The sequence below is a fragment of the Vulpes lagopus genome, chromosome 11 (assembly GCF_018345385.1).
Source record: "Vulpes lagopus strain Blue_001 chromosome 11, ASM1834538v1, whole genome shotgun sequence".
Lineage (NCBI taxonomy): Eukaryota > Metazoa > Chordata > Mammalia > Carnivora > Canidae > Vulpes > Vulpes lagopus.
In genome coordinates, this window is record NC_054834.1 from 94,314,438 (window position 1) to 94,333,833 (window position 19,396).

At 39.5% G+C, this 19,396-nt stretch overlaps 1 protein-coding gene across 5 annotated transcripts in view; it reads left to right on the forward strand.

Moving 5' to 3' along the window:
• The window catches only part of MYO3B (myosin IIIB), a 427,577-nt gene that overhangs the window by 133,644 nt on the left and 274,537 nt on the right, over positions 1 to 19,396 (forward strand). For all 5 annotated transcript variants that reach the window (XR_005990597.1, XM_041773390.1, XM_041773393.1 and 2 more), the window contains exon 8: positions 4,730 to 4,795. Coding sequence is in view for 4 of the 5 variants with exons in the window: in XM_041773390.1 (XP_041629324.1) it covers positions 4,730 to 4,795 (66 nt within the window). In the remaining variant the exon portion in view is untranslated. The remainder of the gene's footprint in view (positions 1 to 4,729; positions 4,796 to 19,396) is intronic.

Genomic DNA, 19,396 nt, shown 5'->3' on the forward strand with positions numbered 1-19,396 from the left:
GGAAGAAGATAAGTTTGGTTTTGAACATGCTGACTTTAAGGTGCCTCTGGGGAATAAAAGGGGTAACATGTAGTAAGTAGTTGGATGTATTAGCCAAAAGGGAGAGGAGAAATCAAGGCAGGAGATAGAGATTAGGGAGCTGCTGACACACAGTGAGCCCTCGGGGAATGTGTAGAATGGGAAGAGAACAGAATGCTGGAGCCAGTGATATTCTGGGTACACCAGAGAGTGAAGCACTCACAGAAGGAACTCAAGAATAGCCTGTGGGGTCTCAGTTTCTTTGAGACTCAGTTCTTCCTTTCTCTGTTACCTAGCTGTTTTCTCCACATTCCCTGGTTTTCGGCCTGCTTGTAGTTTCTGCTTCCTGAAACTTAAGCTTGCACACTGTGCTCTTTGGCCTCTCCCATCTGCCTTGTCATCATGGATCTCTTAGCTTCAGCTCTCATTACTAAACTCCTTCATTCTTTTGTTTGTTTGTTGTTTGTTGTGTGTGTGTGTGTGTGTGTGTGTGTGTGTGTGTGTGTTTAGTTCAAGGTGGGGGAAGCAACTAAAGAGAATCATATTGACCCAGATTATCATTTTACATCATGCCATGGCATACACCAACAGTTTAAATTAGGATTGGCTATCCAGAGGCCAGGTGCCCATGTCAGTCAGACGCTTCTCCATTTCAGGAACTAGAAAGGATTCAGTTCAGCTGTTCAGAAAATCAGTTTATTAGGCTTTGAGGGAAGAAGAGAAGGTTAACTTGATCTCCATTATATTTACTGGATCCAGGTCAAAAATAGGCATATAATAGGTTCAGGACTCTCTTTAACATCACCCCATTGAGCCTAGCCTCATGTAGCCCTAATGGTGTCTGTGCGCAACAGATCATCTTAATAGAAATTGAATTTGGGGTCCAAGTTACAGGAATAAAATCCAGGCAGGCAAAACTCCGATCAAGTACAGGTTTCCCCTGCTACCCAAAAGTAGAGTATTTTTATGAAACCTTTCTTGAGCCAGAATAATGTAAAGCAAAGAAGCAATTGCCATTGATTTATAGAAACATTTTTTAGCATTCCCAGCCCCAAAAGATAACCTCTCTTAGGTTTTTCTGATACCTTAGGACACATATTGCTAACGGGTGCACAAAATAAATCAAGATAAAGTAGAAATGCTCACAGACACAATTCAAGGCTATGGCAGCTTGATGCTGAGAAGTTGAGTGTAGCTCCCAGGGAAGGAGGTTGGTGGGGCCTCTTTTTCTTCTTGGGCTTTGCACTGCCCCAGTAATGGCTTGCTGCAAAACATTGAACACTATTTTCGCTTTTTGCCTTTTTCTTGTAAAACCAAAATATATGTTTATAAACATTATCTAAATTAGAGCTGGTTATTTAGATTCACAGCCCTTCCAGCTACGCACCATTCATATATTCTGCAGGCTCTTGGCATCCATACACATAAGTGAGTGGTGCCTGCTTGTCTCTGAATCATAGCTATGCACTGACTCTCCCATCACACTGAACATTAAGCATCTCATCTTGTTTTGGAGAGAGACTCTCTGGATAGAGTTGCCCATCTTGCATCTGCAGTGTTGACAGCCAACAAGGTTTCATCGTTTTTATTTGGTGCTCTTCCTGGATGGCAAGAGAACTGGAATTTATATTGCCAGTGGAAACAAAGTACCATAAAGCCTTCAAATTCCTTTTAGTTTTCATTGCGCACAGATAATAATCTTTCACAAGATCTCTATTTACTGAACCTAAGTATGATGGATCAACTCCAAGAAAAACCGGGCACCTACCTACAAGGTCAAATAAGCTTCTCTGAAACCAATTTCATATGATGCCAAGCTTCAAAGAAGATGTTTCCTTGTGTGAGGTTCATGTGAGGCCAGTGGGGGTTGGTGATGATCTGAGTGAGTGGTGATCCCTTGCTCCCTCCTCCATTCCCTGCTGCAGAGTTTTAGGCCAGCTCATAAACCATCACTCTGGCCTGTAGTTCCTGCTGATAACCACACTGAAAACGGGAAAGTGCAGTGTTCTCTACACAAGAGTGGACACTTGCCATCCATTTCTCCAGTGGACCCTTGCTGGGTCATTCTTTAATTGTAGCAGAGGGATGAACTTTCATGCTCAGATGGCCAGCGTTGAGCCTACTAGGGTTGTTTTAATCAAGTCTGTTTATTTTCTCTACAAATGACTTCTTGGTCATGGTTAACTGCTTTAGGGGTGAATTAAGTCTCTTAGATAGTAAATTGCTTTGAGCAGCTCTTCTCTCTGGAACTGACCTCAGAACAGAATGAGCAGAAAATGTTAGAAAAGCATGGGAAGTTCAACTTTTGGAAAGGGCTCTAAGAAATGATGTAGGATAATCTCCCTGAGAGATGCCACACTGAGGCCTACAGCTGGGGCCTCAAATAGCTGGAGCCAGTAATAACAGATCAGCCAAATTAGCACTGAAGCCAAAGTTATGTGATGGTACTTTTATTATTTTAAAAAATGCAAAGGAAAGATGAAGGCAAATATTATTTAATAAAATGAATGAGATAGAGGCAGTCTCCAAAATAATCGAAGGGCAACCTTAAGGTGCTTTTTCTTTCTAGCTGGGCACACAGAGAATTTTCATTTGGGTCTTTGAATCAGAAGATCCGAAGGATAATTAAGTTCTTAATGCAGAACACAGAAATCATACACTTCTCTCTTATCACTGTTCTTCTTCCCTCCTGCTCTCTCTCCAGATCTGAAAGAATCATGTAGTCTAGCCTCAGAAAATTACTCATGTTCTTTGAACAGCCAAACTTTTTTACACTTCTGTGATGTGGTACATGTTGTTTTCTGAGCCTGTTGTTGCTTCCGTTTCCTTCTCTGTCTTGAAAAATCCATCCTAATCTTCAGGGGTCAGCTCAAGTTCATCTCCTTTATAAAGTCTTCTGGGACTCACCAGATTGGGCAAGTGGTTCCTTAATTGTGCTCCCACATATCTTCTTGTGTATATTTCTGTATCACTTACCAACTTATGTTCTTATCATGTAATAGGATAATACTCTGAAATATTGACTTGTTTAGGATTAATTGCATTATACCAATGGCTTAAAAAGGATGAAAGTTTACCTCTTTCTCCTATTAAGGAAGACTAAGAGGAAACAGTCTACAGCTGGTATGGGAGCTTTGCAGTGTCATCATGAATCCAGTTTCCTATCGGTCTTCTTTGCCATACTCAGCTTATAGCTCTCATTTTCAAGTTTATCTCATGTTCAAAATGGCTGCTCAAGTTCCAGCCATCACATTCTTATTCCAGGAGGGAGCAGAGAGGGGAAGAAGGAAGATGGCATGTCTCCCCTCTTGTATGAAGGCTCCTGGAAACACCACTGAACGATTTTAGATACATATTGACCAGAACTCAGTCAAATGGACACATCTAGCTGCAAGAAACTCTGGAAAAAGTTGTTTTTATATTGGCAGCACTGTTAGTGAATAAAAGTTGTACTCAAAAAGAAAGAGAAGAGAATGAGTATTGAGAGGCAAATTATAATCACATTATCTGATACATTTTAAAATTTGTCATCCTCGCTGCTTCCCATTCTTCTACCTATTGAAGCTAAGCAATCTGTGGTTTAGGAAGCAGTTAGAACCCAGGTGAAAACAAAGATAACACATGATGTGTTTAAGATTACACTCATAACTCAAATATACAGAAATGTAGCTTTATTTGCTGAAATTCATTTGCCTAGGAACCCTTACTTCCATTTATGGCTAGGAAAAAAGCTCTTACCAATTAAAAGTAATATCAGTTCTGTTTTTAAATGTACTCTCTTTGGGTAAATATTCAATCAAATGCAGGGCCTTTACCTTCCCCTTAGCCTACCTTTTCACCAGGAAGTGGTCTGGTTACTAGAGTTTTCCTGCAGCTCACTAGTTCTCTTGGACCTCCAGTACTTAGCTATGTTAGAAGTCTGTCACCCTCTCTACCCAGGAACCCTATAGGGTCTGGAACATTGTCTTAGGTGTTTTGCTTTCTCCAGTGCCTGTTGCAGAAGTTGACATGCAGGAAATAGTTAAAAATTTGAGGAATTTATGTGTACTTTTTTTTTAAGGGTTTATTTATTTATTCATGAGAGACACACACACAGAGAGAGAGAGAGAGGCAGAGACACAGGCAGAGGGAGAAGCAGGCTGCATGCAGGGAGCCTGATGTGGGACTTGATCCCGGGACTCCAGGATCACGCCCTGGGTTGAAGGCAGACACTCAACCACTGAGCCACACAGGCGTCCCTATGAGTGTACTTTAAATGCATCACATAATTAATTCACATGGTAGCATAATCTGAAAATTCTTGTAAAATTTCTCTAAAGTCCCTAGCACTAGGTTTATAGCTTTCTTTCTTGTGGAATTAATAATACTCAGCTCTCAGTTCTAGTGGTTCTATGCTTGCCTCACCCCTCATTAGTGTCCACTCCCTGAGGAATATTCCTGATCTGTGTAACTCTTACAGGTCCTACGGAAAACCGTGGACACAGTAGGCCTTTAATCAATGAGAATGAAGGACTAAATGAATAGGGGCTGGTACCTTGTAATTTACCACTAATGAATGACTCCCACCTGGGAAGAAACAGAATGGATTTTATCAGAGCTATTTAGAACAATATCAGCGAGGACAAGTTGATATTTTGCCTTTAACTAAACACTTTTTTTTTTAATACTTTTTTTTTTTTTTGGTAAGAAAAAAATTGCTTTTGTTTTTCAGAAATCCTCCACCTACTTTACTCCATCCAGAAGAATGGTGTGAGGAATTCAACCACTTTATTTCACAGTGAGTATTTCTTCCACTAAAAATTGCTTATCCAGCAGGGCCTTGAATAGTGATTGGAAATCCAAGCTATGGGATTTACTTGGTGCTAGAAGTTGTTACGCCTTTTAGCATGTTATGACACAGAATTTGTTCTAGTAAATGATAGAAGATGCCTCTGCAGGATTTGAAAAATAAGGAGTTCTATTTGACTTTTGACTGTAATCAGTCCTCTTTGTCATTTGGATCACATTTATCTGAGAATCTATTCACATTTATCAAATCTACTTGTCCTGGGGCAATTATTTCAGACTGAATGTCTGAAACTGAGAGCCCACACTAGGCCCTGGGAAGAGACAGAGTGTAGCAGCCTTTCACAGGGGTCTTATAGCTTAGAAGTTGGGCTTTGCTCTAGGATCTTTGGGGTCGGAACACATCTCCAGTTCCCAAGATGGTTGAGGGGCAGAGTAGGATCTCAGGCCTGAGGCACCAAGGTGAACAGCCCTAGCCAGGGCTCAAGGCAGGGAGAACAAGATGAAAACCCAAGTGATGGGTGGTATATCCTACGGGAACTATGTTACTGGGAGCTAGGCAAGCTAGAATGGGACTAAGATAGGAGAGAGCCAACAGTAATACCAACAGGATGGTGACTCAGTTCTGGGAATATGAACTTTTGGGCTAGCCCCTAGTAGAGGACCACACTGGTCCTAGATCTGCAGAGGATCTCAGTGTGCTGGAGGGGACTGTGTGGCCCCAAACTAGGTGCCTGGTGAACTTTAGGGGGAGAAGTCCAGACCAGATGTTACAAGGCCTATCCAGGCACAGGGACTGGGAAGAGATGTGTTCATTGTCTAGTAGATCAAACAAGGTAGGTGTTCAGGGGTCATGGGAGGAGAAAAGAAGTGCCTAAAATAGCCAATAAATAGTAAGTAGGGAAAGGTCAACACAAATTTTTCTAACTTATGCCTATGGGCAGACTAGCTTCTGCAAAGAGGCAGGGTAATGAAAGAAACTTGGTCCCTTGATCATCTTCCTTACTCATTCATAATACAGATCAGTAATTCCTATCTACGATTCTAGAATCCAAAGAGCTCTGAAAAATGAAAGTTTTTTTGTACTTGACTCATTTAGCTACAAGCCTGGCCTTATGTGAACTGATTTGGTGGCAACACATGACCTAAACTGAAGTGAAGCTATTTATAGTCATTATTTATCTCACTCAGTGTGAATATTCATGTGAATTGCTGCAGTTATATTAATCTGTTTGATTACAGTGTGCTGCCCCAGATCCTGCTGGGGAATGTTATATAACATACAGTAAATGTACTGGTTTACTTCTCTAAAATTTGATAAAATTCTGAATTCCAAAACATACTTGACCCCAAGGATTAGTAGAAAGAGCTGTGAACCTATATTTAATTTTTGTTTCAAATGCATCACAGTTCAATGTCCCTGAAATTGTTTGCTTATCCAGCTCCTCCTGGATTTGTTTCATATTCCCCAGGAGAGAAGAGTGGTAAATACTCCCAAGAACTCTACCAAGCAAAGCTGTATTGAAATGTGACCATGAAGTTCAAGGCCAGGGTATTTTTATCACCCCTGTAGTCCCCACTCTGGTGTTTCTACAAAGCCTGAAGAATGTAGAAGCAGTCACAACTCATGGTGGCAATGTCAGGCAATGGTGAGAGGAACAACAGATAGAGCAAGAGGGATGATGCTCACATAGGAGCAGAGGAAGGGGTACTTCTGGGATTTGGGAGCCACAGAGGGAGGTAGAGGGAACTGGAGAACTAAAGATAGCCTGGTGGCTGGGAACATACCCCAGGGAGAGAAATCCAGGGCCTATAGATTCCAGTGATTTTGTTAGCAAAGGCTGGATTTAAAGAGTTTTCCTTTTCATTCCATTACTGCATATAGATTTCCTTGATTGACCTTCTTGAAGCTGTTGGCCTAGAAAAATCCATTATATATTCACAAATATGCCTTCCTATACCAAGCTCTTGTGATACTTCTAAAATGTGACTTGACTCACCAAATTTTATCTTCTCTATATTTTTTCAAGAGTGTATTTAAACTGTGTTCTTGGTTTGAACTTGTCCTTAAACCAAACACAGTATTGCTTAGATAGATTTGGGAATAAAGGTACTTAATTGATGATGGAGTTGGGACTTTCAGGGTTAAACAGTACAGAAATCCCTCCCTACTATTGATTTTTCCTTATGGCACATACTATTATATGCCTATTTAAGTCTGCTTATGTTTTCCCTAACACTGAGAACTCTAGCTGCACTCATTTTGATTTGCTTTAGACTTAGAGGGTCTTAATACTAGAATGGAAGACAAAACACAAAAAACAATGCCTTTAGTATGCTACACTATCAGGGGCAAGGCAAAAGCATCTTGTTGAAACCACAGGAGGGGGAGAATCTGAAAAGGTTCTTATGAACCAGTGAAAGTAAATAGAAATCAAATGATTGTGTGCTTTATTAATTTAGGGTATGGAAAAATGTCATCAATTTTGTTTGTTTAATCAGTTGTCCTTAATGGTCTTATTAGTGAAAAAGTTATATATTATACTTGTTTACAGATTCTTTCCTGACTTCAGCTCCCAATCCTGCTTTCTGCATACCATCTTAGATTCCTCAAACATGAGTTCTTTTTTTTACAAGATTTTTAGGAATATGAGTCTCAAGATTAGGGATTAATTATTATATTTTATATCTTTAGGTAGAAACCTGCCCACTATTCCCAGAGAATAACCTTTGGTTTCATAGATGAGCTTGCATACCCTAGACTGCCTACCAAGTGAAACTTGACTTTACTATTTCATTCTTTTTATTCAAATTTTTAATGAAATACAAACAATGACACTCACTGGGTTAGAAATGTCTATTTAAAGAGAGAGCCTTGATTTGCTTTTATACTTATCTTGCTCATATTGGGAAGAGGATAGAGGATTAAGGCCTCCGGATTATAAACTTTTCATTATTGATGGGACTGGAGTGGGGAAGAAGATTTTCTGATAATTTCAGGAAAGGTGTCTTTAGCTTGAATTATTCAGATGATTGCTTCAATTCCCATTGTAGACTGAATAACAGTGCATTGTATTAAGGTAAATAAACTGATTCTCCTTAAGGAATAAACAGGGTTAGAAATATTTTAACAGCTTTAAAACTTTTCATACCCTATCCCCATGTGACTGTTAAACCATAGCAGAGGTGATTCAGTAATTTTGATCTTTCTTGGTCCAAAGACCTGTATGACTTCTCCTTGATTGCTATGGTGGTCCAAAGGGATTGACCTGGCTCTAACCTACTGATTATAGTTGTGTAAACTGGGGACAGGGTGTGTGTGTGTGTGTGTGTGTGTGTGTGTGTGTGTGAGAGAGAGAGAGAGAGAGAGAATGAGAATGTGTGTGTGAAAGAGAGAATGAATATGAATGTGCATGAGGTAGGAGGGGGTGAGGGACATGCATGCTGGGAGGTGGCTTGGTGTTTTCTCATGTTTCTAGGCTTCTTAATTTGGAGATGCTAGGAGAATTTTAAGAAGTTTTGTAATCTTATTAGTCAACATATTTTGTGGTTAAAAAAAGAAACAGCATTTTGGTTTTGAACCTTTGGTCGTTAGTGATAATTGACTCATTTATATGTGTTAGTTATGTATTTGTCAAAGCATGACTCCTGACAGCTTAGTTATGATAAATTAAGCATGATATGCTCACATAAATTCTACACTGCTTTTTATCCGTATGCTGGGACCCTGTCTGATGTTTTTTGTCACCCTTGTAATGTGTAGTTGGCTTTATAGAGATTTCATTATCAGCCCTTTCCCCTATGGCTAAAGCTATTTGCATAACAAGTGTATCTGGTTCAAGTTTCAGCCAGACTTCTGTTTTGTCAGAAGACTCCATTCAGAAGTAGCCTTTTGACAAGATAACAATAATTTTCCTTTGCCAATTTCATCTTTATCCTAAAGGATGTCACTTTTTTTTCAATTCAAACTAATTTCAGGTCTTTAGACTAAGCTATAATACTTTCCCAATCATTGTGTAAAAGGTATCTGTGAACCATGCTTTTTCATTTTGCTTTTAAAACTTTCAGGGTTTTATTAGGAAATGAGTTTAGGACTTTGTCATCAATGGCTCTGAGCTGATTAGAGAGACAGTAAAAAAGAATTTCTCTTAGTAAGGGCAAATCCACCAGGAGAACCATGGCTTGCCCAGTTTAGGATTTAGTGATGACTTACACTGTATGGTCTCTCACACACACACTGCTTTCTTGGGTTGGCTGGCTTGAGCAGCTAAGCATGCAGGTGTATCTGTTTCCCAACATGAGCTTTGTGGCTGAGCCTTGCCATTTAGTCATGTAATGAAGAGGCGGCCTTTCCTATCCCTCCAAATAACATTCAAATGGCTACAAGCAGTTGTACTGCATGTTAACAAGGTGAGATCACTGTGAGCTACAAAACTGCTAAAACTAATGGGCATTTGCATAAATTTATTCCTTAAAAATGGAAACTCAGAGCTGGAACTTTTGCTTTTCCCTAGTCCTGAATGTTTATAAAGGTAATCATTTTAGGGTGGTCGCTTCCTTCATATTGATATTGATTGTATTTCCTTCAAGGCAACCACTCTTAGCTCTTCACCATCCCCCATTTTGTTTCAAGGTGGTTTTATTCTACATGATTTTATAATGTCCATGAACAACACACTTGGAATGATAAATATCCTAACTCCGTGATTGATTAAGCTCCACAAATATTCTTAGCTTTTTAATCTTGTTAGATTCTCACGTGGCCAAGCAAAGGGTTAATACTTCTGGAGTGGAAGGATACAATAATCTTTATTTACATTACTTCACAAATTGGTAATTTTAATTAAAATGAGCAGTGGTATCTCCAATGACAGACTCTTTCCATTTTAGATTTATTTAGCCAATGATTAGCTATTATGGCTTCTTGAATTAATTAGCATCTCTTGAGCTACCGGGAATTAGTGAATTAATAAAAAACTCATGGAGAAGCACAAAATTTAAAAAATTCTAATTTAAAACCCCCTAAATTCTTCTCTCTCTTCTTAACATATATTGATCAATATACTTATGAATGCAACCCAACTTCTTTCTCATTTTGAAAAATTGGGATTTTCTTTTTCCTTTTCGTGAAATGAACAAATAAAGCTGTGTGTTTCAAGGTTATGTCTCACTGAAAAGTGTCTAATTTAGATTACCTAATAAATAGATCATCTAAAGATACCAAGGTCCCGATTTGATCTCACTTAGACCCTACTTATAAACTCAGCCAATAAAATCTGACTTTTTCATGGTGTAAACCAAGAAGTGATTCAGTGTGATTTAAAGTTTGAAACATGGTACAGTGTCCACATATCTCTGAAATACACTGCTATCATAGGAACTTTGGCCTTGAGGGTTTTAGCCTCTTCCCAAAGAAGCAAGAGGCATAGTAAAGGGGCTAATCCAGATTCTAGGCAAGCAAGCATATTCTATTTATTTCCCAACAAATGCTGGGTTTGGGTGCAGATCTATAGCATATGTCATAGTTTCACATTAGTGCTTGTAGCACATTATATCAGGTGACATTTAGATAGGGTTATCCTAGATGATATTCTATTCCATTTACCCCATACTGGTCGGTCTGTTGCTTGGTGGTTCTGTCTTTGTTGTTGTTGTTGTTGTTTTTAAATTCATACTTGCATTTCATACTATAAATCAAAGAGTGTCTGCAATTGAAGTAAACAGAAGTGATGATGAGCTCTGTGTTGTGTGTCCATGCACATGGTGTGTAGGGGGGCTGGGCCTGGGGGAGGAGTGCATGCATGACTCCTGCCTCTGTCCACAGTCTGTTCCCCTCCACCCTTCCCCAGAGTGCTGCCTGGTTCATCAAGAAGAGCGGTGTGTGCATTCAGCTGTGTCACTTACTAGATGTGCAACTCTGGGGAAGATATTTAACCTCTCTGACCCTTGGTCCTCATTTGTCAAGCTGGGGGAGAGAAGACCTGACTCATAGGGTTCCTGTAAGGATTAAATTATATAATGTGTCTGTAGAACCTGGCAAATAACTCTTACACATACCAGCCTCTATTCTCTACATGTCCTGTAATTCAAGTAATTCTCATAGCCCTATGAGACAGTTCTAATATCTCCATTTTACAGAAAATGAGGTAGAAAGAGGTTAAGGGTTAAGACTGCAGCTAATAAGTAGTAGAGCTGGGATTTGAACCTCAAAAGACTTGTTTCAGTGTTCATAGCCAGCAATAGTTATTATTTTTATTATTCTTTGCATTTGGCCTATGTCAGTGTTCTGAAATTGCTTTTTGAAAGTGTCACTGGCTCCCCCTCCCCTTTCTGGGCTGAACCATCATGGTGTGTGCAGTTGACTCCATTCCTTGGTATATCTTCTCATAAGACTTTCAGAATCAAGCATTTCCTGGCCAAGAAACAAAAGCAGAATCATTCCATTCCCCAGTGGCTTCAGATAAAAACTTAGAATAAAATCAGTTACAACTCTAAGAGGAGACATTAGAAAAGAATGAAGCTTGATCTGTAAGGAATCCTACATGAGATACCTACCTATATTTATGCTGTAGCAAAGTCACTAGCAGCTTACTACATCAAACTACAAACATCACTGCTCTCTGGACAATTGGACATGTTTTATTGGGCAAATTACCTTTCCCTTTGTTTTTTTTGCTTCTGTACTAGTAGTTTTAGTAATAAATATATGAGACCTTTTGTTCAGAAAAATAAGTGTTGGAAGATTTTAATCTGCCACTTACTTTCTCTTTATTTAAGCTTTAGCTTACTGACTTTCACAGCTCTGGCAAAATACATGCACACACACTCCATTCCACATGCACACTCCTCCACTCTCTTCTCAGCGGCAACGGTACCACCCCCTCAAACTCAACCTGAGACAATCCGCTCCAGCAGAGGTCAAACCAGGAGCAGTGCCTGGTGTGCACACTTACCTTTACTTCTCTGGCCCACAAACAGCTCTACCTCCCCAACCTATCCCAGGGCACATCTTGTCCAGGTTGAGTGGCTCTCTCTCTCTACTGTCAACCAGCCACAAGTTTCTTCATGGGAAAGGAGCAGTGGGACAGGAAATGGATGCCTGGACCCTAGGAGGCAGAATCTGCAGTGTTTGACAACTAATGATGAAAAGAGACAGGTGCTACAGAAAAGGAAGGTTAAATATGGGGACTCCAGTATTTTCAGCATGGGAAAGGGTCTTTTAGAGAATATATGTTGAGAGATTAAGAGCCCTAGATCTGAAATTGAGTTGTATTCTAGCATTGCCACTTAGATTTTTGACCGTGAATAAATTACTTAATCTTTCTGAGCCTCAGTTTCCTCATCTATAAAATGAGAGTACTATTATTTATATAATTAAGATAAACTCTGCTGTGATAGAAAATCCCAAGTAACAGTGGCTTAAATAAGGTAGATTTTAATTTTCTTTTCACATGAAATAAGCTGGGAGGTAGGCCATAGAGGTACTGCCGATATGGCAGGACACCTGGCAGCCACTGAGGTTTCTGCCCTTGTGCTGCCCCATTAAGTGTGATTTCCATTTCCAAAGGCACCTCATGGGCCAAGATGGCTGCTATAGCTCCAGCATTTACCTACTTGTTAGAGCCAACTGGAAGGAGAGAAAAACAAGTTTCCTTACTTTAAGAAGACTTTCTGGCAGTTTCATGCCGCATATCATTAACTACAACTCAATCACACAGGCACACCTAGCTACAAAGGAAGCTAAGAAATATAGTCCTCTAACAGGGTGGCCTTGGGCCCAGGACAGTATCAGCATAATATCCTTAAGTAGCATGGAGAGTGGATAGATGGGTTAAGTCTGCACTCATGCTACCTTATAGTATTGCAAGAATTAAATGAGATACAGACTGACAGCTCAACAAATGTGAATGATAGTGATGAATATTATAACTCAATAGTGGTATCCTCAAAAGAGATATGAGAGGAAGGAGGGCCATTATGATCCATGGGGTGATGAGTCACAACAGAGTGGGTCATGAGGGGCAGTCATGATCCCTGCTGATACTGATCAAGGGCCTGGGAGGGGTGGGGAAAGAAAGGACAAGGTGGGGACATGAGTAGCCAGGTTGACACCCTTCCTGGATCTTCTCTTAAGAGCTGTGATGTTCTTCTGGTTCAGTGCTAAGCTCCCAGCTTTCTGCTTGCTGGTCTATTCCCTGGCTACTATAGTTTCCACTGTGGAATTTCCACAGGCTCTGGTGCAGAAGGAAACCTGGCTCTGGGTCACTAAGAATTTTAATTAAAAATGGAAATGAAGGCTCATGTCACCAGTACTACATTCTTCCAGCCCACTGATGATTTCTGGCAGGGATAAAAATAACAGACATAGCCTCTTGGCACTAATGAGAAAAGGGTTGCTTTTTAATTTTTTTTTAATAGATTCAAAATTTATAACAGCGATATTAAATATAATGAACAATCATAGATTCTCTTGGTCTTCCATCTCCTTTTAGGTATGTATGCAGCTTCCAGCTGACTTTCTAGTATTATAATTTAGAACCTCCTAAGGAAATAAGGAACCTCATCAAAAACATGATATAGGCATCATACCAGGTCAGTGAGCTGGAGGGAAAATCCCATAATTGATCGTTTTAAAGTTCTTATTTGAGAGAGAGAGAGAGAGAGAAATGCAAGAGCTGGGGGAGGGGCAAAGGCAGAACCAGGCCTCCCACTGATTAGGGAGCCCAATGCGTGGCTTGATCCCAGGACTCTGGGATCATGAGTTGAGCTGAAAGTAGATGCTTAACCCACTGAGCCACTCAGGCAACCCCCTCCCCCCATATTTGGTTTTGAATGTGAAAGACTATTGAATTTTTTTGAAAAAAGAATTTTATTTAAGAAGGCTATATTTTAGTGAATAGTGGGAATTCTTTCCTTTAAGGGAAGCCCAAAGCTTAAACCCTTAGGCTCAAGCAGTGCTCTGCATGCATGTACAGAATGTTTGGCTTTAATGAGCCCATGTTATAGGTTGAATTGTGTCCCCTAAAACTTGCTATGTGGAAGTCCTAATGCTCAATATCTCAGAATATAACCTTATTTGGAAAAAGGGTTATTATTAGATGTAATTAGTTAGAATGAGATCATACTGCAGTAGAGTGGGCCCCTCAAACAGTGTAACTAGTGTCTTTATATAAAGGGGGAAGTAGGGACATAGACACGCACACAGAGAGAGTGCCATGTGAATAATGGAGTTATGCTGCCATAAGCCAAGAAACAACCCAAAGCTAGGAGAGAGAGGCCTGAAACAGATCCTTCATTAGCACCTTTGACGGAGCATTGCCCTACCAACCTTGAGTCTTGATCTCAGATTCTGAGCTTCTTGAGTTGTGGGACAATAAATATTTCTTATTTAAGCCACTGAGTTTTTGGTACCTTGTTACACCAGCCCTAGGAAATAAATACAATCCAAGACTTGACAGCTACAGGACCTTACCTCATTTGATTTCTACAGAACTCTGCTTCCTTAGTTGTGGGTGAGAATAGCAATGTCCACCTGTCTACCCGTAAGGATCAAATATAAAAATTTTTATTTTTTTAAAGATTTATTTATTTATTTATTTATTTATTTATTTATTTATTTATTTATTTATGGGGGGGGGCAGAGACACAGGGGGAGGGAGAAGCAGGCTCCATTCCAGGACCTCGATGCAGAACTCGATCCTGGGACTCCAAGATCGCGCCCTGGGCCAAAGGCAGGCGCTAAACCACTGAGCCACGCAGGGATCCCCCAAATATAAAAAATTTTAATACCGTGGAACATCATCACAAAGTCAAGTATTAGTATTATACCATAAAGCCATGGCATTTTCTTCCTTACTTGCTTCCTTCCTTTTTTCTGTCCTTATTCCTTTTTGTTTTTTGTTTTTTTAAATGTCTTAAATGTCAAGGGTTTATGTTAAATTCCTCCCAAGCATAGTGCCCAATAGTAAAAGAGGGGTATTTCTGTAATCATCAATATTTGCTGACCTTCATTGAGGACTTTAAAAACCAAATACATATTCTGTGCTAAGATGTCTTGGTCAAATGTGCCTGTCTGAGAGGAACAAATTACATAGAAAGAGATGGCAGATTGGTGTCATCTTGTATCCCAAGACTGATCACTTGATCGCCTTCTTAGAATGCTGTGTTAGAAAGATTCTGAGGCTGTGTCCAGGATAGAGGATCATGATGACCTAGTAATATTTTTTGTGACCCTGAACTGGAGTAACTGTATAAAGGTAGCTTATACCTTTGTGGACCTAGAATCCACTTTTCGTTTTATTTATAATGAAGTTCTCTGCTTTGTGAAAATCTTTGTGGCAAAACTCATTTAGCCAAAGAAAGCTCACATTCAGCCAAATCAAGTATAGCCTAAAAGATGCCTAAGAGTTAAAATAAAAGTAGTTGAATAAATTTGGGTTGTCTGTGTGAGGAGTACAGATAATAACAGTAAGATTTATTTAAGCTTGCTATATGTCACATACAGTGAAATGCACTTTACATGTATTATTTCAATGAATTCGTTATAACTGTGACCATATAAGGTAGGTTACTACTTAGGAAGGTGAACCTCTTAGAAGATAAGTGACTGGCCTAATGTTTCACAACTAGTAACTGACAGAGCTAGGATTCAGACCCAAGTCTGTATCTAATCCAGTACATGTTCTCAAGCTCATGGTGTTGTGGTGTGTGTGTGTGTGTGTGTGTGTGTGTGTGTGTGTATTTAATTTAGGTGAAATTCACATCCATATTGACACATTTTAAAGGAAACATTCAATGCCATTTAGTACATTCACAGTGTAGTACAACAACCTCTGTCTAGTTCCAAAATATTTTAATCACTCCCCCCAAAAAGCCCTATACCATTAAGCAGTTATTCTCTGTTCCTCTCTTCCCTATAGCCCCTGAAAAACACTAATCTGCTTCCTGCCTCTATGGGTTTACCTATTTAGTATATTTCATATAAATGGAATCATACAGAAGGTGATTTTTGGTGTTTATCTTTCACTTAACATAATATGTGGAGGCTCATCTATGTTGTAGCATGTATAAGTATTTCATTCCTTTTTATGGCTAAATCTCTGTTTTTGAGGCAAAATGTCAGCAATTACTCCATAACACTTTCCACTTGGAGACATGAAGAGAACCCAAGATTGGCGGCTGAGATATCTTTTCCAGTTTTCTCTGTCAGGCCCCACATCATGTGATAGGTGAATAGACTGAATACCGTCTTCTTCTTTTATACCCACATAAGTAAGGAGCATTTGGACATGATCTTGATCCCCTTCATATCTGGGGCCAAAGCACCTACAGGCTTTAGGAGTAGGAGCAATGGCTATAGCCAACATATGTAGTTTCCCTATTCTCCCAATTTAGGATAATAGTTTTGCTATTGGGCTTCTTTTGGGTGCCTAGAACATTCCATTGTACAGGTGTCTGGTGTTCTTGGGTGATGATTCAGCTCTTACTACAACTAGAGCAAAAGCTTCCATATTACTATTTATAGTTCTGCAACTATAGTCACTGTGTAAACCACCTTCCGTAAAACAGTGAAGCCCAAACTGATCGAGTCATGCCCTACTTGTTATTAGGCTGTGGCTATAGCTATCTATTGCTTGTAGGACACACTTGAAAGGCTTTAATACCATACAAGGTCATTTAATATATGGACTCTGTATATGCAATAGTATTTTATCCTCCTTACTTGCTATATACATTCTAGTAAAATTGAATTAAGTGGTGTTTCCCTTTACTTCCCCAGGAAGACTCAAAGTCCCTTTCCTTCATGCTTGTGTGTCAGCATGGTGCCTTTTACAGACATTTATAACAAAGTGGGGGGCAGAGGAGAGTGGGTCTAGCTATCCTGAAATGGTTTATACATCAGTTTCCCCACTCAAACTGTGAATTCCTTAAGCACAGGAATTATATCTTTTTTGCTTTTATTCCCAATATCTGGTACAGTTTTTAGCTCATGACAGGTTTCAGTAGACATCAGTTCATTTTGAAGAACCAAAAATTGTAGAGAGGAAGTGATAGCCTCAAAATCATACATAGAATATGATGGATTTGGGTTAGAAGTTGAATGTCAGTACTCATGGTCTTTGTAAATCTTTCCTAACTGCAAACATAGTATTAAGGAAAAGAATGTGAGGTTCTAAAAAAAAAAAGTGGATAGCCCGGGTGGCTTAGCGGTTTAGTGCCGCCTTCAGCCCAGGGCCTGATCCTGGAGACTCAGGATCGGGTCCCGCGTTGGGCTCCCTGCATGGAGCCTGCTTCTCCCTCTGCCTGTGTCTCTGCCTCTCTCTCTCTGTGTAATAAATAAAATAAATACTATAAATATTTAGAAAGAAAGAAAGAAAGAAAGAAAGAAAGAAAGAAAGAAAGAAAGAGAAAGAAAAAGAAAGAAAGAGAAAGAAAGAAGAAAGAAAAGTGGTCAAATGCACTCCCCAACACACTTTCCCAAAGAAAAACTAAAAGTTTAATCAGAAATATGATAAGTTTGTTAAAAGTGAATGATGTAGCCATAGTTAGCTGTGAATTCTTTTTTTTCTTTTTGGTTGCTTTGAATATATGAAAATGATACCAAAACAGGTCTTCCCTGGCAGTCTCAGTGATTATACCTTTCCAACAGTTTGGGCATATTCCGCTCCATTTCCCCCCATTCTCCCTACCCTGCCACCCTACTTTCCCTATTTTTTCACACCACCTACACCATCATCAGGTTCAGAATTCCAGGGAAAGGTTAAAGAGGAGACATTTCTGAACCTGGGATTAAGATAAAGAGCTATGTCTTCATGGCTCATGATGTTTCAGGACCACGGTCAATGACGTGATCTTCTGCAGGGCTGGCAGTTTCCTTCAAATGTAAACATTATCATGCCAAGGCTGCCTAAGGGGCAGTATGCAGGTGTGATGGATGAGAATCAAGATGTGGGGAATTTTGAAGCCTATGATCTAGACTTTGTTTCCTCTCTATAAAATAAGAGCAGGGACACATCTCATAGGTGTTAATACATTCTTCACACCAGTAGATATTACCAAGGGAAAATGATTTAGGAAGATGGTAAGCAGATTATTGGATAACTTTGAGGGATTTTTGCCTTTAAATGTTTCAATGCAAGAATTTCTGTGAAAGGGAATCTTTAACTTTATACTTCTCCAAAAATGTAACAATGACAGGCCACATATAAAAAGGAAAGGCCAAAAATACTACTAGGGAAGGAAGGAAGGAATCTAAATATTGAGGCAGATCAGAATGGAATGCAGAATGCTCAGCTGGGCTGAAGTCATAAGTCTGCTGGGATCAGAACTAAGCAGCAATGGCTTTAAGTGTGGCTCCTGTGGATAAAAGGACTAAGAGGGCTCCAAGCAATATAGCGTCCAGAATTGAACTCCTGCCTGAAGCCAGTGTATGGGGTAGTTCTTGTTGGCTGAGGAAAAGAATGGGATAAGGGAGAAGTCATATGATCCTGTGCTCTAACTATAGCAGTTTCTTCTGTGTTGTTCTCTAACACCTGGGGAAGTGCTGACCATCACCTGGGATTGTGGCTTTCAGCTAGCTTCTGGGTGAGAGAGGTAGGATATATAAGCAGCTAGACCTGCTGCTGCCACAATGATGAGCTCTTTCATATACCTAATAAAACCTTGGGGCAGGAGCACAGAATGGCATTCTAAAACTTGGTTCTGAGCTAGAGACTTAGGGAGCCAACAAGACACAGTCCCAAAGTAATTACATTAAGAAGATGAGCACACAGAGAGAAAGTAAGAGAGAGAGAGCAAAATTCTCCTCATCCTCCTCAAAGTGAGCCTGACAACTGAAATTTCAAAACATAGCAAGAACTCTAAGGCTAAGAAAGTATAGCTCACCACCACAACAAATGAAACATAAATTAATTTGAAATGAAATAATTTCATAGAACAGTCTGAAAGGGTAAAAAAAAAAGTAACTTTCTGTATAAAGAAGGAAAATGATTTGGGATGAATTATAAACAATCAAAATTCGGGGGGGGGCAGTGCATGGTTAAGGCATACGTAGATTCTTCAAGAAGAGGAGAGAACTACTGGAAAGTTTATAGTTAAGCAAATATTTTGAACATGCAGGATAATGACTAAAACTATAGGAAAACAGTGTTTAGTTTCTGAAACAGAAGGAAAAAAGGGTCTAGTAGAAAATGTTATCAATCCAACAGAAGCCAGGAAATGAGAAAAAGAATTAGATGGGAAAGATGATAAAAAGATTTCTACTGATATCACAGTGCTTTTGAATTATCAGGCAGTCAGTTTTTCCCAAGATCTCTAGTCTGTGAGCAGTGATATTTAACAACTGGCTGAGTGGGGCTAGGGTGCTGATTCATATCATTTACTGATTTTGTGGTATAAATACCCCCACCGTGGCCAATTTCAGGCTACCAGTGTAACATCAATCGGTTTACAAAATTCCTGAAAATGTAATAATAATGTCTAGGGAACTTGTATATACTGGCTCAGTATACCACTATTTGGGATAGACAGGCTTTTTCTCTGTGGTCTTCATTCTGCATATAACTTTTGATAATAAAATAAAAATTAAGAAAAA